General features: G+C 42.0%; 1 protein-coding gene across 9 annotated transcripts in view; it reads left to right on the plus strand.

Moving 5' to 3' along the window:
* Nucleotides 1-22600, plus strand: part of STARD13 (StAR related lipid transfer domain containing 13) — a 285632-nt gene that overhangs the window by 259977 nt on the left and 3055 nt on the right. For all 9 annotated transcript variants that reach the window (XM_015623486.3, XM_015623492.3, XM_015623509.3 and 6 more), the window contains 9 exons: nt 2236-3614; nt 5067-5240; nt 7292-7451; nt 11487-11685; nt 14828-15035; nt 15923-16037; nt 16781-17002; nt 18942-19159; nt 22270-22446. In XM_015623486.3, coding sequence (XP_015478972.1) covers nt 2236-3614; nt 5067-5240; nt 7292-7451; nt 11487-11685; nt 14828-15035; nt 15923-16037; nt 16781-17002; nt 18942-19159; nt 22270-22446 — 2852 coding nt within the window. The remainder of the gene's footprint in view (nt 1-2235; nt 3615-5066; nt 5241-7291; nt 7452-11486; nt 11686-14827; nt 15036-15922; nt 16038-16780; nt 17003-18941; nt 19160-22269; nt 22447-22600) is intronic.

Here is a 22600-nt window from a genome sequence, read left to right on the forward strand (position 1 = left end):
AAACAAAAACGAAAAAACACAAACTTTTGATTTAAAGTATATTTACCACTGAATTTATTTTTATTTCTGTCTTCTGCTCTGTGCTCTCTTGGTGTTTTTTGCAATGTCTCTACCACTTTGGCTACTTTAATCGATTCCAGCTTGTAGAAAATACAGGCTAAATCCTGTCAGCTCGTACAGTAGTGTCAGTGCAGCTACAGGGATTTGTGTCAGCCAAAAATCTTCTTCAAGGTCCCTTTGGCATATTGCAGTGTAGAACAAATTTTAAAAATATGTTTATCCTATTGGCTGGTGCCACCAACGCTTCAGCAGTGGTATGCTTTGTAGATATAATTACCACTGCTAAATATTTAAAAGTACGTAGCCTTGCTGTTTTTAAAATATCTACTTTGTGGCACTACTATGACCACAATAAATGGATTTTTAAGTTCCTGAGGCTGTGTAGTCCTTTGGTCCATGTATGCATACAGCAAGCTGTGGAGCTGAAACAAAGGTGGAGCTGTCTGATGTGCCATTTCTTCCCTCAGACAAAACACCAAAGCAGTATTAGCCTTTTCTAGCCCCTTCCCTCATACTTCCCTAGGTGCTCAGTTTTTCTCTCTAACAAGCCACAGAATGAAGTTCTCCATTCATTCCTATAAACTCACCGGAGCGCTGCACACCTCAACGTTAACAAAAGAAAGAGGAATGCCTAAACCCAAAATTTCACAGCTATATTTTATTTTACAGTTTGGACATGATCTAAAACATCTGGTGAGTTGAAGTGATAAACTGGCAAAAGTTTATGGCATCAGTGAGACCTGGCATGCTACTGGTCCCAATCTCCAGCTTTTGAGGTTTCACATTATTTAAGGTTTTGGGCGCTCTTATAAAATTCGGTTTACATTTTTCAATTAGACAGGCCAGCACAGATCTAGTCAGAGACTGGAGATAACTTTACCATCGAAACTTCATATAAAAATACTTCTAATAATAGACTTTTAAAAAGAGAATTTTTTCCAGTCCCAAAATAGTCTTTCTGGTTTAGCACCTCATTTTAGTCTGACAGCCTGTCATATTTTACTGCCTTCATACTGCTTCCAAGAATGTGAAGAGCTGTTTGGATGTCATGTAGGTGAAGTTACTTTGTTCTGCTTTAAAACAAATGCGCCAGAATAATGCAGTATAAGTCCACTTCAAAGTCAGGAAAAGGGTACTCATTAGCAACTGTGGGCTTCATGCTGAAGATGTCTTTTTTTTTGTTTGAGCAAAGAGATGAGAAAAATGTCACAGGGCAAGGTTTTTTTATCTAAATTTTTTTTCAAGGCACACATTCTGTGCATTGCAGAGTAGCTCCTGGAGCTGCCTAAACATAAGCACAGTTCTGCACACTTCGGGCTGAGGGATGAGACCAGGAAGGGCTGCTGCTGCCTCGGGAGAGGTTGGAGGAAGGCACAGACAGTGGGGTAGGCTGCAGGTCATCAAGTTTGGGGAGCTCCTGATGATGACAGCAGTGAAGACAGTGGTTGCCACTGTAGGAAAGCTGACCTCAGCTGCAGATGCTGCCCCATCCCAGCCTGAGCCTGGCTGCTCCTTCTGCCTACACCCCCATGGCTGCCTTCTCTGCTTTCCTTTGCCTGCACGCAGACACACCCTAAGCAATACTGCCAAATATTGCTTTTTTATTGTTCTTTTAAGCATCATGGTTATTTATCTGTAGTTATGTTCCTGAAACATAAATCTTGTTAGATGTATCTGGCCCGTGAAGTTTATAGATGTTTATTTAGTTCTCAGTGCAAAACTACGTGCAGCACCAGATATTTGCTGTCTTGGATTTTTAAATAGCTCACATTGCTTAGTACCCAGCTACTTCCCTGTCTTTACCATGTGTACCTTAACACCATCCCTGCAAATCAAGATTCCTTTACTTTGGCCTTTCAAAACATTTTCTTCCTAAACAGTCACTGTGGGTATCTGCCCTACACAATTCAGTGCACAGGCAGTCCCTGGAAGCCAAGAGGTATCAGTGGGCCTCCTAACATGGAACAGGCTTTTATTCCTTCCTTGTTAAGATGTTTGTAGTCTTTAAAATTAAATGAAGGAGGGTGTTATGAAAGGACTGATGATGAGTCTTCCATAAACTTGGTTCAGAGAGGCTTTGTTGCCTGCTGCTCACCTGGAGCAGCCCAATCATGTTAATTCAAATATCCAGTTAATGCACACAGTTTAAACATGTGCCACTTGTTTTTTTTCCAGAGTGAAGATTCAGATGAAGAAGACCTGTGTGCTATCAGTAATAAATGGACTTTCCAAAGAACCAGCAGACGATGGTCTCGGGTGGACGACATTGACGCTTTGCTTCACCGACCTGACAGACATGGCTCTTCTGGGGACATCAAAATGAAAAACACGACAAGCAGTGAGAGCGTCCTTACAGATCTGAGTGAACCTGAGGTCTCATCGATTCACAGCGAGAGCAGTGGGGGCAGTGACAACAGGAGTCAATCTGGCACCACCAGCACTGCCAGGAAGACCTGTGACTGCTCTGCACATCATGATGTGGAAAGTACGCTGCTGCAGGACTCCACTGCAATAAACACAGCCCTGTCCCCCAAGGACGGCCTGAAGAATGAAAATCCAACACGAGCCAGAGCAAAAACCTTTCTGAAACGCATGGAGACACTAAAAGCAAAAGCTGTGCATGGAAAACTAAAGGGCTCAGGAAGAACAGGTCCTTTAGAGATCAGTGGGCCGGTTCTTCAGTTTGAGCCAAAGTCCTTGAAAGACATGCACTGTGTACAGATAGTCAATGGCGATCTCCAAAATTTGGGGCAAGATTCAGTCAAAAAAGGGCTTCCCTTTTCTGCCAAATCCAGCAGTGACAGCAGTCAGTCCGAAAACAGCAGCAGTGGGGTGAGCACGCCATGTTTGAAGGAACGCAAATGCCATGAAGCAAACAAGAGAGGTGGGATGTACCTGGAGGACCTGGATGTTCTGGCAGGAACAGCCTTACGGCAAGTGGTGGACCAAAACCGCAAAAATGAATTCCATTCCCAAGAGAACTTGGTTGTGCACATTCCCAAGGATCACAAGCCAGGGACCTTCCCAAAGGCACTTTCTATCGAAAGCCTCTCACCTACAGACAACAGTGGCAGTGTAAACTGGAGGACAGGCAGCATCTCTTTGGGAAAGCAGAACTGCTCTACACCAAAGGAATCCGGACTGATGGCTTGCTGTCCTAAAGAGAGCAGAATTAGCATTTATGACAATGTGCCGGGTTCCCACTTGTATGCTAGTACTGGGGACCTCCTGGACATAGAGAAAGATGTCCTTTTTCCTCAGTTAGATGACATTTTGCAACATGTCAATGGGCTGCAGGAGGTGGTGGATGGCTGGTCAAAGAAGGTGTTGCCAGGTCTGCCGGCTGGTGATGTGTCAGTCAGGGAATCCCCATCATTGCCTTTCCAGTCACCTACTCAGATCAATCTCGACTTTGAAGGAAATTCTGTGTCTGATGGCCGGACCACCCCGAGTGACATGGACAGAGATGGAACATCCCTGAATGAATCCGAAGCCACTGGTGTTAGGGACAGGAGAGACTCTGGGGTGGGAGCATCGCTCACAAGGCCAAGCAGGTAAGTAGCAAAATTTTGCATGCAAATTCACAGACTGTGAAATACAATACAATGGAGCAGAGGTTCTCAGCCTGGGAGTCAGAAGGCATGGGGAACCATTACAGTAGTGCTCATCCTGTATAGAGATGGGGACTTCCCAGGGAAAGGTGGGACTTTGAGGGAAGGGACATCCTGCTGTGGAGATTCTTACATGGAATCAATGCAGAATTGGTTTAATAGAGCAAACTAAGGCTTTTTTTATCCCTTGATCTATTGATTACATAGTAGGACCCTGTATATGTTATAGGATGTATTTTTAATTTGTCTTCTAAGTTATGCACCCAGCTCTTTATGAATCTGTAGCTTTATGCACTTTTTAAATGCACTGTTCTCACTGAAGAGAACTTCCCTACTCTGCCTCAGCCCCTTACATGGGTGGGATGAAATGACAGTGAATGATTGACTTCTTAATAAAGTGAGAAGTGCAGTTTTGTTAATAGTTTACAGACCTGTTATAAGTCAGAGTGATGAGCTTCTGTTAAAAGCTCCTGGGAAAAAGCTGGTGTAGGTCTAAACTGTTTCATGTAGGGTGGCTTTGTAAGTGCAAAAGCAGGGAGAACATACCTAGAATTTTCTGATACTGGTATTTCTGACAATACTGGTATTTTCTGATCTGCTGTCAGTCTCGTCACAACCTCACGGAGGCCTCTGCCATGCCATGGTTTGCTGCTGCCTGTGCTTGCTCACCACCACCACAAAAGTGAAAGTGAACTGGAGGGAACTATTGAGTAAATGAGCAGTGCCAAGGTTTTTAGGATTTGAGCCAGAACTTATAGTTAGTGAAACAAGAAAATAAAATAAGGGAGTTTTTCCTTAATGATTCCAGTATATAGAGAAAGAGCATTGGAGTAAAAAGATGTGAGTGGTTCAATAGCTTGGTGGTTATAGCTCTAGCTAAGGAGACACAGGATTTAATCCTTTTTCAAAAAAATCCTTCAGCATTTAATAACAGAGTGTGGTGGTTTCACATCTCACAGAGAGATATTTGGAGAACCTCATCTCCAAATACCTCAGTGGTCAGGTCAGTCCCCAGGGAGGTGAGGGACTAGGCATCAAATACCAGTTCTGAGTCAGGCAAAGAACATTTGAGTCTAAATCTCCCACATCCTGTTGGAAGTGTGTGGGCTAAAGACCACAGCAGGCAGCACTGCTTCCCCCAAGCATATGGACAGGACCCACTTGTGAATCTAATGTTAAAAAGACAAAGCTTGGACATTTCCAAAATTAAAGAGATTTCCAAAATTGTTTTATTTGTCTCCAAGGTACATTTCATTTCAGTTATACACCACAAGCCATCACGTGTGTGTCTTTCTATGTTTTAGATATTGCCCAGCCCTATTTCACAGTATCTCACCATCTTTTCTGCCCAACTAAAGCAGTTCCCTGATTTTCCTATCATTTCTTTTGCTAAAGGCAATTACGATGGCATAGTTTCCAAATCTCCCATCGCCTGAGCCGCTCCATTGCATCGCTTCACATCAGCAATCAGTCAGCAGCCCAGCTGAATCTACTGCAAAAATTCTCTCTGCTTCGTCTCACTGCCATCATGGAAAAGTACTCCATGTCCAACAAGCATGGCTGGACCTGGTGAGTACCGCTGGTAACTGGAAGGAGACTTTTTAAAAGAAAATAGTTTCTCCAAATTTTGCTCTGTTAGTACATAAATGCAGTTGGAAAGAACCTTTGACTTCAAGTGTAAGATTTGAAACTGGCCCTTTTAATCCATTGTTGCCTAGTGGCTCATTGGCAAAGTCAGAAATAGAGCCTGGAGATCTGACTTCATTCCTGTGCTCTAACAGAGACACAACGCTGGCCTTTCAAACAAAGCTACAGTTCCAGAAAAATAAACAGGAGTAGGAGAGAGTGACTAAAAAGTCAGGAAAGTTTACAATAAATCCTACCCAGAATTCGTTTGGTGATTCAAAAAGGAACATGTGCTGCTTCATGTGTTTGATTTTGCTTTGTTTGTGCTTTAAAAGAAGGGTTAGAATAGTTATGGGACTTTTCTCTAGAAATCAAAGATGCAGGCTTTAGCCTAGGCCTGGACCTGTCTTAGAGGGAGCTTGCAGCCCTAGCAGCTGTGACAGGTCACTCAGGGAGTGAAGGGAAGTGCACATGGATGTGAATGATCACAGTGTGGTTCCTTCTGTAGCAACTGGCTACAGAAACCTGCATGTTTCATGGTACACAAACCCCAGTCTGTGGTGGGTCCCACAGATTGAGGTACACCAGAAACGGAAATAGGCATGGATAAGAGTTAATAAAGTATCTGAGAAATAATCAAAAGGATGACAGAATCTTTCCCTAATACACTTTGGCACCCAATCCAGATACAGTTCAGATACTTGATATTTGTATTGTGATTTCCATCCTCAAAGCACCTCCCCAAAATCCCACTAAATTCATCTGTGAGCTATGTAAGGCAAGTTTACCTTTAGAAATGGAAAAATAGATTCAATAGAAACATGTGAGATTGACCTCACTGACACTGGTCATTAAGAAAAGTTAAAAGAGTAATGTGTTATAAATCTAACCTGAGAAAGTCAGGTTGGCTCTTTGTTGTCAGAGGAAAAAGACAGGCAACCCTAAAGCAGCCCATTATATCAAATGCCAAGGGTTTGGGTCACCCTCCAGAGGTGTCTCTCTCTAGGGTGGGTATGGAAGTAGTCCAGACTGCTGACTCTTTCTAAATCTCTGTAAGAGAACTAAAATTCAGCAAGATTAACCCCCCTGTTTCACTGCTTTCCTTTGGTGCACTCCCTGTGGCTAGCTGACATGAATCTCACCTTACCCAACTTCAAATAAGCAGACTAGAATACAGCAAATTCTAGGTCCTGCTGTTTGTACAAGGTTTTCATCCTGAGAGATATTTCTTCAGCTTTTATAATCAGTCTCTAAGGATTTTTAAGAGAGGGACTTTAAATAGCTGTGGAGTTACGCACTGTACTTCTTCAGTAGGTAATTTAAAATGAGTTTTTACTTCTTCCCACACAGATGACAAAACTCTTAGTCACATTCAGGTCATATTCATCCTTTTTATTTTAATTCCATGGCAGTCATGACTCCCAAAAAGGGAATCCAGTTGGTTCTTGTTTTCATCACGATTTTTTGAAGAAAGCAAGCTCACCAGCTTCACTTAAGTTACTCAACTGGAATAAATTATATAACACAAGGGAGGAATCTGACACATAGGGATTTCCCACCATCATTTTGTATTGTAAAGCTTTATTCACTAGAAATACTAAATCATGTAACTGGTAGTACAAAGATCATTCAGCATGTTAGAGGACTGAACCTCCTTTTTCCTCAGATGCCCTCTCCACTCAGGTTTGCTCTGCCATTCCTGTGAGTTCCTAAAAGATGCTTTAAACCTTGTTGGCTTCAGCTGGATGACACCTGCATAGTAAAAGGTTCTTGTTAGAACCGATTGTTGTGCTATACCTTAGAGGCCATCCACTTACAGACATTAAGAAATTAATCCATTATGCAAATTTTAAAGCATCTCTGTATTGTGCATTAAACATTATTTCACCATCTTTATTAAAAAGCCTCAGTTACCAATTTTTGTCAGTAGTGGTACTCAGAAAGTGTGTGAATACCCTGATTGTTTCATGGAGCCTGTTCATGTTAATTTTCAGGTCTGTGCCAAAGTTCATGAAAAGGATGAAAGTCCCTGACTACAAGGACAAGAATGTCTTTGGTGTGCCCCTGATAGTTCATGTCCAGAGAACGGGGCAGCCTCTTCCCCAGAGCATACAACAAGCCCTGCGCTACCTACGGAGCAACTGTCTAGACCAGGTAGGAACTTTACTCCATGGACTTGTTGGGTTTTTTCTGAAAAGCCATTTTATGCAAGCAACAGTGAGCATTTTGGTACTGTGACAGGATTATTTGGAGATCTTTATATTTCATGTTGGGCCTCAGTCTCTTCTGGTGATTTGATAGTGCCAATACTAAAAGTTTTCCATTTTGAGGTTTGTATTCAGCCAATCTGTTGAATTTTTGTAGCTGTAACAGTCAATAGCTGTAATTTGTGTACCACAGTCTACTTCAGAGAACATTTTGAGATCTTCATCTACATTGAATGAAACCTGGGAAGAGATCAGGACTCCCTGCTTCTACATGTATCTATACTGCTTGCATATGCTTGACTGTTCCCATTGAGGGTTAACTGCATTCACCATTTCATAAGATATGGTACAAAAGGTTTTATTTACTTTGCAAAGACAGAAAAGTCCAAGAATAGAGAGCAAACTCAGCAAAATATTCCAAGTATTCTGTTGACAGAGTCAGATATATCCAGATAGTTAGGTCAGCAGGGGTTCAATGCCAAAGCCATTATGGTACGTTGCCTTTTATAGTGTTCTTAGCTACAACAAGCCAGCTGGGACACCCTCATGCTCAAAGTATTTCAGATTTTTTTTATTCCCTTTAGCTACAGAGGGACATACTAATCATATTTTTACTGTTCTTCCCCTAAGGATGAGGATGTGTATTTTTATGAACATAGGATTGGGAGAAACCCCCCGGCTGTTTATGTTCAGTCCTCTGCTGTTATTGACCTCATGTCATGTGAACTGTTTCATAACTGCCTTTAGATAGTTGTAAGTTCAAAAGGAGCAACCAGCACTTTGCTCTGCAGACTTTGCTGCTTTCCTAGCTCTGAGCACGTGAAAAGGGTGGAATTAGTCTGTTCTGGATCTTCACATTTTTCTTTCACACTTTCAACCATTCTGGGTGCTGTTCAGGTTTTTCGTCGAGCGACAGTCATCTTCCCCAAAACTGAAATCTGAAAATTAAAGGCGTTCCAGTGAATCACAACCATTTTCTTTTGCAGACAGTGGGAAAGACACAGGTCCTTCCTATCAGTTCTCTCTGTAAAGGGATCCTGTAGTGGTCAGACCTTGACATAAAACTCCACAGTGTCAAAAGGGAGGTGAGATGAGTTCTGCCTGCCATATATAGTGTGGGAACTGAGGGCAGATTGAACAGCTTGTCATAAATTTATTAAGAGAGGATGAAATGAGAGCTGCATAGAGACAAGTAGAAGTGGTATATTCAGGAGCTAACATGCCCGGTTGCCACAGTGCTCATCTGGGTTTGTGTACTGAGCTGGGAAAGCCAGTGAAGGAAGAAAAGTGATACAGCAAGCCTGAAATTAGTGATGAGATTGGAAGAGGAGATGCCCAAGTAAGAGGAACAGGATAAGGGATAGGCTTGTAAGGATAGGGATGGGCTTGTCAGCAGCTAAGAAGAAGCGCAATAGAAAGACAGAGAAGAGAGAGGACTAACTGGGGAGAATGTAAAAAGGAGTATAAAAGAGAAAGAAAATGCTCTTGAGAAATTTCAGGCAGTTATAAGGTGTTGGAAGTCTCAGCTATCTGCTCCATTTGTGTTTACAGGCTGTGAAGCATCACAGCTCTGTGAAGGGCCATTTCAATTCACCTTTGGTTTCTTCTTGGAGTGAAATTGGGAAAACACTGAATAAAGAAAAGAAGGAGGAGAAGTACAAATTGGGATCCTTTAAAATATCTTTTCACCAAAAACCTTTCTAGGCAGAAACACTCCAGGCAGTTCAGCTTCTTTGCTTTACAGTTACTCTCTTTGTTCCAATTTAATTCAAAGTCTCCTAATGCCTGCACAGAGACCTGGGCAGGCTCCTGTCTCCCCCAGCATATTGCTTGTGTGTCTCTTCAGTGTGCTGCAGAAGGTGGGCTAGAGTTCAGAACAGGTGTCAGAGTTTCTACTGCACACACTTGGTCAAGTTGAGGTTGCTCTAAACCATTGCAAGGTCTGGCTTCTGCCACTGAAATCCCTAAGCTGGCATGAGGAGCCCCACAGTTACTTGAAGAGAACATGTAATTCACTTTCGCTTTGTGAAATAGAAACTTCTTTGCTTTTTCCAACTGCATCTTTATTCCTGTCATGCATCATATGGCTGCTTGTAGGGAAGATGACCCATGCAGCATAAGGATAGTGAAGAGATTAGGGCAGACTAACCTCTGGATTTTTAGTTCCTTCTTATTTACAGGACAAGTCTGTAATAATGCATAACACAGCCTAAAATATGTTTTTCTATTGAGTGAGGACCTCTTTTGATTAATTATTATTTTTTCCATTAATTAAAAAAAAATAGGAAATAGGAGTTTGGATAAATGTCTTTAAACAGAATCAAGAGTAGTAGAATGATGTGCAGCAGGAGATTGCATGGGTGAAATTTGACATCTGACCTCTCAAACCGGACTTAGCTGGAAGTTTTTAATGGTTGTTTATACCAGCAAGGACACTTTCCTTCAAAAGGAGAAAACTGAGCCTCTGCTCTGACATTTATCTACCGCAAGCCAAAACTTTATTTTTTGGACAGAATTAGCAGGGCTGTCTTCTTCGTCTTCAGCACACATTTCTAAGAGGAAAAGGCATTTAAAAAGGAGAAGAGAAAGGGAAAGGGAAAACCAGATGAAAAGAGCTGGATGCTCTTTCTTGTATGCTCTTGTCAGGAAGAAGAGCAGAGCTTCACTTGGGATCATAAATACAGAACACAGGGCACACTCCAGTTCTCTACTTCCTGTACATAAATTTAGCTCTCAAGTGACACTAAATTTGTCAATGAGAAGATGTAGAAGAGCTGCCTCACAGCCAGTCTGGTGCAGAGGTTCATCTCCATATAAGTAATTAAATAACTATACCCCCTCACAGAGCTGTGATCTGTGTAATTAGTGTCATTAATGGGCGAGTTAACCAAAGTCCTAGATACTCTCCAGGTGAGCATGGGAGGTGTTCTAGAGAGAGGAGTGTCCTCTGTGAACTCTGTGCTGCTTCTAACTTGGAAGTAAGGGGGAGAAGGCCAGAAGGCATTATTCTCTTGTCTTTACTGTTAGTTGATGGACTGTGCCATGCAGGAAGCTGCACGGATCAGCATCGAGACAGCAGTCACAGAGGAAGAAGAGTGTATAACTCCCAACTGGAAATGTGCCTTTCCCATAGGTCTTTCTCAACATTTCAGCTTTTTCCCTGCAAAACTGAAGGGAGACAGTGTTAACACTTCCCAAATGAAGCACTGTAAACTCACCTGGGAATAAGTAATGTGCTTGAGGCCCAGGAATTCACCCTAGGGGGAATTCCGCAGGCTGAGAAGGACAAGAAAGGCAACCCTGCCTTGAAGGCATCATTTGAAGAATTACCACTTCCTTTCAAAACAGAAAGCAAACAGGATAAAAATGCATCTCAGTGACACTGCACAAGTAATCCCTCTGTGGCCCTCACTTTTGAACTGGACTTTTCAGTGGGATTTGGGAGAACTCTTGGAAGCAGAGAGCATGAAAGGGAAAAAATATATTTCATCTTGATTTTAAAGCTCTACCAGGCATTACTAATCTTTTGCCACAGCATTTATTACTTAGCTAAGCATAATATTTTCTTGTTAGTCTTCAAAACATATACCCAAATAAACATGAAGGGCCAGATTCTCAGCTGGAGTAAATCAACAGACAGTCACCCAAGCCAAGCAAGCCAGGCTGATTTATATCAGCACAGCATCTTGCTTAAACTTCTCAGGCATCTGAGAAACCACAAGGCTCTCTGAACCCTCTCTCTGTCTAGGAAGAGACAGAGAGCAGCAGCATTATTAACCCCTGCAGTCCTGCCTGTGCTTGCTTGTGAGACTTGTGAGACCATCAATTGCATTTGCACATTTTCCTCCTACTTGCCTAGAGTGAAATAAGCAACCCAAGCTTTGGCAATTATCCAAGTCCCCATGTATAAATGTATATAACACATATATATTCCTCAAGTGCTATTTTCCCTTTTACCCAACTCAATACTGTGTGTTTTTAGGTGGGTCTGTTTCGGAAATCTGGAGTGAAATCCCGAATCCAGGCCCTGCGCCAGATGAACGAGAGCTCCCCAGAAAACGTCAGCTATGAAGACCAGTCAGCATATGATGTGGCTGACATGGTCAAGCAATTCTTCAGGGACTTGCCAGAACCTCTCCTCACAAGTAAACTAGGAGAGACTTTTCTGCACATCTATCAGTGTAAGTTGATATTTCATTATAAACTATTAGAAATTGTTATATATTGTAGTTATATTGTTATATATAGTAATACACTGTAAATAATTTTGGCATGCTAACACTGCATAGGTTTCTTTCTGCTGGCCTTTGAGATACAAAAGACCACTCTGGCCTCAAAATCTTTCACTAAGAGGTCTTTAGAACCAACTAAACATTTCAGTGTCAAATTTCAATGGAAATTCAATGCAAAATGGAAAGACAATGTTCATATCAGCCTCACAATCAGTAAGAAGACAGAAGAACAGGCTGCTGGACATAAAAAGCATGAAGACTCATATTTTTGTCGGAGTTCTTTAAACTGTGGGCCCATTTAATGCACTTATATCCCAACAGAAGTGAGTTTTGTGGGCATGGAGAAGTGGTACTTGACCATGAGAGTGTCCCCTCTGTAATCCCCTTCTTTGCTATGACTTTGGATTATTTGTTTTTTCATTATAGTCAATAAAATGTACATGCTAAAAACAAGCTGCCTTCATGTAGATCATAAGCCCTATATAAAGAACTCATCAACAAAGAAAGAAACAAGGGGATTTCTTCTTTTCTTTCCAGCATAAGCAATCTTCAGAAAAATCTGAGACTCAGATGCATCAGAATAATGAAAGTCCCTGTGAATCAGGAAATGACTGTGTATTTCTTCTCCAGACTGAGGGGAAAACAAACAGTGAGGAAAACATTGAACAGCCAGAGGAATTAGAGCTTTTTTCCTGACAGTGTCCATTATGAGGGCCAGTCAGCCAGCACTCTGGCAGATGCAACCAGCCTAAGCCAAATAATTGGAAGCACTAAAGAGAAGTGTGTCTAGTCTTTTCACTTACAGACATTTCAGCTGCCAAAACAATAGAAAGCCATTTTAAAACACTGTATAATCCCAGTGTTTAAGAATCTCAGATACTTCCGTTGCTTCCCTTTACTGTAAAAGTCTGTCTGTGGTGCACAGTCACAGCACTGATGAATTTACCATCACAGTGTCTGTAGCTGGTAGAGAACGCTGAGATTCTGCATGTGAGAGACAGCACTGCAAATAAATTCAGTGGGTTTGGCTGTACATGATGTCTTGGGACATAAGTTAACTGCAGGAGTTGGTGCCTAGCCCTGGACCATCATTTTCCCCTTCTTCTTTCCTGCTCACAAGTTGTCTGCCTGCACATGCATTAATAAGCTTGTTCAGAAAAGCAACAGGAATTCTGGCTGCTAATAAAATGGTAGTCACAAACATTTCCATGGGGAGGTGGCCAAGGAGAAGATTATCCACTACAAGGACATGTTCTACATGTCCTTGGAAACAAATCACCTTTAAACTATTGCATGGTGAAAATTGGAGATGTCACATCTTTGCACGAAAGACACTGCAAGTAAATTACCCCCTTACTAAGGGAAGAGAGACCTGGCAGATCCCAGTGGCATCAGCATAAGCAGGTCTGTAGCCAGAAGGGCTCCCCTTTTCCAAGACATGAGGTTGAACAGGGAAACATTGATACCAGCCAACAAAAAATGTAAAGAGAGGCATGGGTTGGCTCTGTAATGTCTGCGTGGTGCTGCAGTGGGAAGTCTGAAGAACTTCTCTTTACACTGGTCAGAAGGGAAAAGAATGAGCTAGGAAAGATGTTCTCAAAATGCACCAGGAGTTAAAAGATTTCAGAAAGACTTGAGGATGAGTCTCTTCAAACCAAGGTAGGAACAGATGGGCTCTGTAGACACTGGAAAATATTGTTTGGATTAAGAATTAGTAGCAGGCTTTTTTTTCCATGTCACCAACAACAAAAATATTTTTCTGTTTCAGACAGTACTGACAAAACTCCTTTCACAGAAAGAAAAATGTTGAAAATTTCTGGGATACCAGATGTATTTCATAACATCTGCAATTTAACTAATCTGTAGCAGAGACCTTTATCTTGTCCTTTGTTCTGTTTAACAAATTGCTAATGTGAAGTTAGAGAGGATTTTTCCTCTCTTGGTGTATTGGCAGGGGATTTCTGATTTTCTGGGACTCACTGAAGATATTTTTCATATATCCAAGACCTTTTCCATATACCCAGAATGGCTTGAATTGCTGTAACATGTAGGATTTGGGATGAGATGATTAATGTAGTAGTCTATATAGCATAGCATTGATGAAACTTTCTCCATTTTCCTAAAACTCCCAGGTGTTTAATGCTTACCTTTGACTTAAAGCACTGGCTGATCTTCTGTTTCATGTACCAGACCCATCAGAGCAACAGTAAAGGGGAGGGAGGGATTACCAGGAGGTGTTGTGGGAAGAAAAAACACATTGCATGGGTTTAGCAAAGGCTCCTCTGTCATCTCAGAAAAATCTGGCCTTGCTGCTTTCAGAAACTTTAGAAGTATTGAGCTGTGTTCGTTTTGCCATTCGTGTCTGAAAGCTTTTAAAATAAAGTGCTTGTACAAGGCTAGCAGTCAAATCTTAAAAGCTGGCTGTTCCCTCTACTGTAAATCTGCTTTTGTTCTTCTTCCATTCGATTATAGCGAGTATGTAATACCCAGAGGAAGACTCAAAGTCCAAACTGAGAAAACTTAGGGTAGTTTTAGAAATTAATCTGTCTGAGGTGCTATTTAAGCATATCCATTACTTCTTTCATTCAACTCTTCTACAGTTTAGGACACAAATTTAAGTGCTCCCAAAAGCTTCCTTAAGACTTTTAAACTTCTGTCTTGCCAGGGGATAAAGAAAACCTGAAAAATACCATTTAAAGCTATGAGTACTGAGTACTATTCTCCCTTCATAAACTTCAGATGAAGTCTTTCTTGGGAGCAGCCCTTCAAACAGAGAAATGCCAAACACTGGTGAGGGAAGCTGTGCTTTGTGCAGGAGCAAAACCCAGCTCTCCAGAAGCCAGCTGATCTTTTCCCCTTGGTCTCCTGTCATCTGCTTCCTCACAAAGCCATCACTGAGGTCGGGAAAGACCTCTGAGTCAACCATTAACCTAACATTGCCAGGTCCGCCACTGGAACACGTCCCTAAGCACCACACCTGCACGGATTTTGAACACTTGAGAGGACTGTGAATGTCTGTGGTAACTTTGTCTTTCTGGCTCCTTGTCTGATCTCACCTCTGACCCCCCGAACGTGACTTGCTCTTTCCCAGATGTCCCCAAGGAGCAGCGGCTGCAGGCGGTGCAGGCGGCCATCATGCTCATGGCTGACGAGAACAGGGAGGTTCTGCAGACCCTGCTCTGCTTCCTCAGCGACGTCACCTCCGTGGAGGAAAATCAGATGACCCCCATGAACATCGCTGTTTGTCTGGCCCCTTCCCTCTTCCATCTCAATATAGTGAAGAAAGAAAGCTCACCAAGGTATGTTTCTTGTCAGCATTATAAATAGTCACATCCTGAATACGGAATAATGCTACCAGTGGTATGCAGGACAATATTTTCCAAACCATCTGCTTTCCAGCACACATTAAACAGGGCATGGCTTGAGTAAGAGGGGAAAACCCCTGCTGCAGAGCCAGAAGCACACTTGTTTTCACAAGCCCAGCAGGCATTTCTGGTTGTGTTGTGAATATGCGGTGCCTGCTTTCCATGTGGAATTTTCAATGGGGCACTAGTGAGTTTTATATGAGTAATGTTGACTTCTGTAAAGGAAAATGGGTTGATTTTGCTCTGGTTGAAGTCAAAGATTAACCATGTTTTAAAGGATTTTGATATGTAGATTTTCAATGTGTGTTTTTTTCACTTTCAGTTTACTGTCTACATTCTGCCATTCGGGAAGCAGGGTTTAATTCAGGCCACATTAAAATTGTAATGTGGTGAGCGTAGACTAAACAGGGCATAGCCCAGCTAAACATTAGTGGTCCCTCTTGACTTTTTTCCCTCCCATCTGGTTCAGAATACACTGAGATTTTTGGTCAAGTACATGTATAACCCGCATCTGAGCAAGGGCTCTAAGCAGTAGCAATGTAAACCACTTTATATCATGTCTCTTAAAAATCCGTTTCAAAATGTACAACACATCATGCAGGATATGCATAACCTTTCCTGCTTTTACCTTTGGCTGAACAATATTTTAGGTAAACATTTTTCCTTTAAAAAAGGCCTGGGAGTTTGAATAGTCATGGTGATAAATAGAAACTAAAAAAGGTAGGGGGGTTTCCTCTCTGATGCTGGGAGTATCCTGCTGCTTTTTGCTTTCATTTAAAAAATATTCAGCTCTTTACCTGAGATACTGAATTCAATTACAGAGTAATACAGAAAAAATATGCAACAGGGAAGCCAGATCAGAAGGACCTCAGTGAAAACCTGGCAGCTACTCAGGGACTTGCTCACATGATAATGGAATGCAACAAACTTTTTGAGGTGAGTGAGAGACTCAAACAGCATTATTCATGGCCACATAATGCAGCTCCCTTTGAAGTATTTATGTTTATGCTTATATTTTCTGTCTTGTGTTAGCTCAAAGATTGGTGCCTCACTTATTTGTAAACTTGCTTCATCCAAAGTTTATTTATCTCATTTCTTTATGGCGGTTCCTTTTAAGTATTCAAAAGATGCAGGGTAATTATTCTGTGACAGTTTTCAACCCAAACCACTGGATTAGGAAATTTTAGTCTAATTCAAATCAAAATCTGTTAGTGTAAAATTTTATTACAATGCTTTTAAGGCCTCAATTAAAACTTATTAATCTTAAAAATAATTGCTTATACACTTTATTTCTGTGTGTCGTGCAATAAACTAAAAATCATGTAGAGAGCTGCAGTCATTCCTGCAGCTGGCAGAGAGCAAATGCTCATATCTTCTTTCCCCACCAGCACAAGGCAATATTTCTCAGGGCTAAAAGAGTAACAGTGGTGTATTGACATCCATTTGATCAGTCTAACATGGTTCTGCATGAGTAGTGTTGTACTGAGCCATGGGCTGTTTCATTAGACTACTTTGATGTTTCATTTTGCATAAAGACAGAAATTGCTGTGCATTTTACAGATCACAGGTTCATGCAATTGGATGCTGAATGGTCCATCAACCTAGAAACACATTGTCTTAAGGAAAAGTTCTCAGCAGGAGATTTTTTTTCCCTGTTTTCCCTCCCTTCTGTGGCACAGGTCCCACACGAGATGATCACCCAATCCCGAAACTCCTATGTTGATGCAGAAGTGCATTCTCCTACTCTGGACGAGCTTGGGAAACAAGTGGATGAGGAAGGAGGGAACTATCAGACGTACCTGGAAACTCTCATGCAGAATCTCCAGAAAGAGGCAAAAGAGAAATTCAAAGGATGGGTCACATGTTCCAGTGTAGAGAACACAGAACTCGCCTACAAAAAGGTAATTTGAGGAGACATGAAAGAAGTAGTAAAGAAATCAAAGCAAAATGCGTCTCAGCTATGGGGCACCCTGGTATGTTGCATGGCAAAACTCATACCCTTCTTTCTGGCAAGGCACTATTTTTTTATTTATTATTTTCTAAAAAGATTACTAAAAGCAGTTAAAAATGTGACATAATAGTGATTCAAGTATGAGATTCCAGAAAAAGGCACACAAAGCAAGCTGGGGTCTCCAAAATAGATCAAGATACAGCAAACAGCACAACCAGAGAGTGAGCTGAGATGTTAAACAACAGAGAACATTACCTGGGCAATACCATCTTTGACTGGGGGACATGAAAAGTTTCTGACCAGTTCTTGATGTTTGCTAGCAGTTTGGAGAACACAGCTAGAACACAGGTAATTTAAAAACTTCTTCAGGCTTTTTTTAAGGTTTTTTTTAGCAGGCCAGTTTTATCCCTGATCCTTTTGTCCTTTTTTTCATGTGGATTTTTGATACTGCAGCTTTTATTAAAATTTTTGAATTTGTTCTAGGCTCCATCACTTCTTCAGGGAAAGCCAGACCACTGCAGTGAGGCAGAGGGTGCTGCAGGGTCCCTGCAGAGAGTGGAGTTCAGGGGTGCTGGAAATGCAACAGCAAAGCCTAGGTCTCCAAACCAGCAGCAGCAGCTAGCAAGAGGAGGGGATGGATTAGGGGTGGGTGACACTAATTAGGCAGGAGAAGGAATGTGAGATCTGGGAGGAATGTGAGATCTGGATGGTAAAGGGGCAGGAGGCAGCATTACCCCAGCATGGGAAAGTGCATCCCTTCTGTCAGGGCAAAGAAATTGCAGTTACTGTGGTTTGTAGCCAGCTTCTGTGAGTGATCTCTCCAGGGAGCTACTGTGGGAGGTTGGGACAGACCAGCAGGGCCAGGTGGGAGCAGGATGTGGGAGAAGGGAGAGAGGGAACAGAGGCCTGTACAGCCAGTGGACAAAGACCTGTGAGACTACAGAGGGGATTGGGAGTCCGGGGCTCCAGGGCAGGGGAAGTGGGGAACTGAAAGCTTTGGGGAGAAAGAATTACAACAACATGAAATAATTTAAGGTGGGAGGTGTGGGAGGTGAGTTTCTGGGGAAATAATCCTGGATGTTTGGGAGGTACTGGAGGCTTCTGAAGTTCTCACATTTGTATATGGGAATGGTAGGGTAGGGGAGGGTTAGAAAAGCAGGGCTTGCAAGATCCAGTGATTACAGTTAACTTATTTACTACCTGAAACAGGACCCCTAGAACCATACAGAAAAGCTGTATGTGTGCAATCTAGGATATTCACCTTGAGCATAGCCCAGCACTTTCACTCCCCTTACTGTAAACTGAGGAGGTACTTCAAGAAACAGGATCTCTGAGCAAGGAGGAGTTAGCAATCAGTCTGTGCTCTTTGAAAGGTGTTTCCCAATAACTCTCTTGCAGCTATTTTGAGGAGCAAACATCTGTGCTCCTGACATATAACTGAATCAATGTATGTTCTGCTCCCCCAGAATTAAGCAGGAGAGTTAATGGACCCTCAGTCCCAGGTAGTGTAAAAGATTGCCTAAGGTAGTTGCTTTATTTCAGTCCAGGGTTTCAGTCTCTCATCTCTGTTTACTTCTGCAGACACATATTTGTCATTACACTTAGGATGTTTGGACTTGGAAAAGTGTCTGTCACACCAGAAGTAATGCAGAACCTCACTGGCACTATGGGAGCTAGTCCAGATATATTGTGTTGTGAGAACAGAAAAATGAATCATTTCAGATTTCCATCCAGGACCAGTAGAGCAGCTGCAATAGCAATAATAGTAATGGGAAATGTGAATGCTCTTAATCTGAAGTCAGACACACACATTGAGATTTAGTCCTCAGTTATCATCTGCTGAACATAGGCATATAAGTTATCAGGGTTTGTGTTCTTGGTCACTCCAGGTTGGAGATGGGAACCCACTAAGGCTTTGGAAAGCCTCAGTTGAAGTTGAAGCTCCCCCATCAGTTGTCCTGAACCGAGTGCTGAGAGAACGCCACCTCTGGGACGAGGACTTCTTGCAGTGGAAGGTGGTGGAGAGCCTGGACAAGCAGACAGAAGTTTACCAGTATGTGTTGAACAGCATGGCTCCTCACCCCGTCCGAGACTTTGTCGTTCTCAGGTAAGCTCAGGGCAGTTCTCTGGTACCTTTGCCTCCTGCAGTGCAGAAAGGAAGATCTGGACTCAGCATTCACATCTGTGTAATTGCTCTCCAGGAACACTACTTCTGGGCAGCAGTGTTGATTTCTCAAACTGAATTAGTCATACACCTAGAGCATGCTGACCTTTTCTCTGATGTAATTTGAGTAGCACATACTCCTGAGGCCATAAATATCATTTCTTCCTCAGAACAGATGTCTGATAATAGCTGCTCTTCTCTCTTAGCTTTGTTTGTTGTCAAAACAGTGCAAATAGAACCCAATTGTTTTTTACGCTGCTTTTGCTGTTCTCTGGGGAATGTTTGATGTTTAAGAGCCAAATGTTTAGAAGAGAAGAAAGTGGTGCTTTTAAGCTAAGGCTGTTATACAGTGTCTATATAAGTTATTATCTTAAATTTTCAGTTCATACCTTTGTAAATGAAGAAATGCTGATCCATAAAAATCCTAGTGTGGAAATTAACTGGAAGAGGCAGTAGATTTGTATTCTCTCTTCCAAGGGATGACTTCTCTCAAATAAATGTATAGTTGTGTATCAATATTCCACATTCAATCCCAGTTGTGCCATTGTCTATCTGCCCACACAGAACAGTCAAAAAAAGCCCCTCTTATGCACCTTCTGCCTTTGAAATCCTGGCTTTTGCTTGCTAGGAGCTACTGTGGAGCTGCTGACATATTTCACTTACAGGGTCAGTCCTACAGTTATTTATTTCAGGATGATTCTGAGCATTCCCATTTTTGGTCCCTGCTTTCTTTGATTGAAATGATGTGCCAGAGAAATACAAAGCAGTTTTGACAAAGGAAGTAGTCCAGGGAGTCAGAATTGTATTAAAGGGAATGAAGATTGAAGGAAAAAGATGACCCAAATAAAATATAATTATGAAAGTACATCCCTTTTATGAACCTTAGCAGTCTCTTAAAGGATGACAACATGCAGATATTGTTGGTATAAGGGAAGAATTATTGGAACTCTTAGGGGAAGATTTAAAAAATGCTTTCTGTAACCAATGCTCCCATTACTCTGTTTCCTTTGCCTTCCCATGGTATACTGGGCTAAATTAACTATTTTATAATCAAATATATGTTATATATTTTATATAATTATGTATCTATCATTGTTTTATAAATAATCTTTTTATATAATGTCATTAGCTTGAACCAGTGATAAATTTGGCCCTCTGCATGGCACCGAGAAGATCGTCTGTGAGCGGCGGGGAGGTTTTGATGACCGTAATTTGGTCCTCTCATTTGCCACTTAGTTCACTATTAGGTTTCGTGGTGGTTTGTGTTCTTTAAGGACCTGCTGTGCAGTCACATCAGTTAAAGGAAAATCCTGCTATCGAGTTCTCATTCTTTTCACTAACCCAGGCAGAATGACCCCCAAGGACTGAAATACATATCATAAAAATGAATCCTGGTGGGTTCTTAAGGGCTGAAAACAGCCATCAGGCAGATCTGTCAGATTCTGTTGTTTATCTCTTTTGATTGATATTATTAAGTCTAGAGCAAGGTTAGCCAGCAATACCACAGTCAATTTGATACCTTATGATTGGTGGGAAGTGAACAGTGAAATTATAATACACCTCTGGGGACCTGAATAAATATATTTTAACAGATGGCAATTTTCTCCTTCTCAGTCAAACTTTGGGCTGTGAAAGGATCAACTTAGTTGTTCCCTTTTTTTTTCAATGTGACAGTCATAACAAGGGGATTAGGCTCCCTAGAGAAGACTCTGGTGGTAAGAGGAGAGGGGAAATGTTTCATATGCCTCGGATACGACACAGCCCTCAGCTGCCCTGCACAGGCATCACTTTTATTAAAGAATCCACAAGTGCTTAATGTTCATTAAGTATGACAGCATTTTGGTGAGGTAGGTGCCATGCCTGATTTTACTACTGTAAGGCATTTTAAGAACTACTGAAACTGGCCTAAATCCATATGACTGGGAACAGGAGACATAAGTCTTCTGAAATCTCTGGGATAGAGAACTTTCCACTTCCCAAATGGCCCAGGTAGTGCTGGGTAGTTACCAAAATGCTGTGGGAACTTCTAAAAACTGTGTGAGCGCTTGCAGGAGGTTCAGCATTTCTCTTACTGGATCTCAGCTGTGGTTTCCTTCTCCCAAGTGTTTCATCTGCCAAGATAGCTCATCAATTTTATTAATGCCCAGGCACAGTAAAACCTTCTGGTCAGTATCTTCCTGCAGTGTCTTGAATAACAGCTCAGTTTCATGTAAGAAAAATGCATAATGTTAAAATTATCTGCTGAAGTCCAAACTTGAACAGTCCTTGAAAGCAGCTTACCTGCTAAAATATGATACTTCCCAAGGAAGCATAATCCCTGGCTCAGACAATCCACAGCAAGATGATGCATGTTGCACAGCACAGTGGGAATTTCTCATTTCTTCCCACAGCATAGGAAAGAGGACAGACCTATCCTCTGAGATTCAGTGCAGATGAGAAAGATGTGAGACACAAGGGTATATAAAGAATGCTTACAGAACAACAAAAAAATGTTAAGTATTAAAGTCTAGGTATCTTGAACTTGGTGGAAAACTTCTCCATGTAAGAGAGACCAGAAACTTGGGAGAGAAAATGAATGAAAGTACATTTTTTTTTTTTTTTTTTTCATTTAGAAACCCTTGAAACATATTCTGGGTACCAGGGAGGATTTCTGCTATTCTAAACTGCACTAAACTGCACTTCTTGTTCTGTAAGCCTGCATGGGTGCAGTGCCCAGTTTCAGCTTTTGCTAGATGGCTTACCCTCGGTCTTTCTCCTTTCCAAACCTTTTATCTTACTGAAAAAGGCTCTGGAATGCTAATAGTTACAAAACACTCCTATGGAGAAGCAAAACTTCTCCACCTGGAGCCACACAGATGGGTTGCCATTCCACACCACGCTCAGACTACCAGCTGGGGAGCACAAAACTCCGCCAGGGACTCCTAGGACAGTGCACTGGCTTTGCAGGCAACAAGGACAGGCAGACAGCAAACTGTAACTTTAATTCTGATTCTTACTCATGTGCCCAAAAGTTTCATCACTGATGTGATTCTGTCTTGCATCCGTTCCTGCAGGACATGGAGGACGGATTTGCCCAAGGGGATGTGCATGCTGGTTGCCATCTCCGTGGAGCACGAAGAGGCTCCTCTCATGGGAGCTGTGCGAGCCATCGTAATGGACTCCCAGTACCTGATAGAGCCCTGTGGCTCAGGAAAAGCCAGGCTGACCCACATCTGCAGGATTGACCTAAAGTAAGTGTCCCACCTGCACCACCTAATGCCCACTCAGCAGGACAAAACCCTCAAGCTCAGGGAGGGGAGATGTTGGGAACAGAGGGCATGGTTTGGGTAGCTTTGCTGCTTTGGAGTTTTCCTGCAGTGTTTTCTCTCCGCTCAGTGCCTACCA

Source organism: Parus major, chromosome 1 (genome assembly GCF_001522545.3).
Source record: "Parus major isolate Abel chromosome 1, Parus_major1.1, whole genome shotgun sequence".
Taxonomy (NCBI): domain Eukaryota; kingdom Metazoa; phylum Chordata; class Aves; order Passeriformes; family Paridae; genus Parus; species Parus major.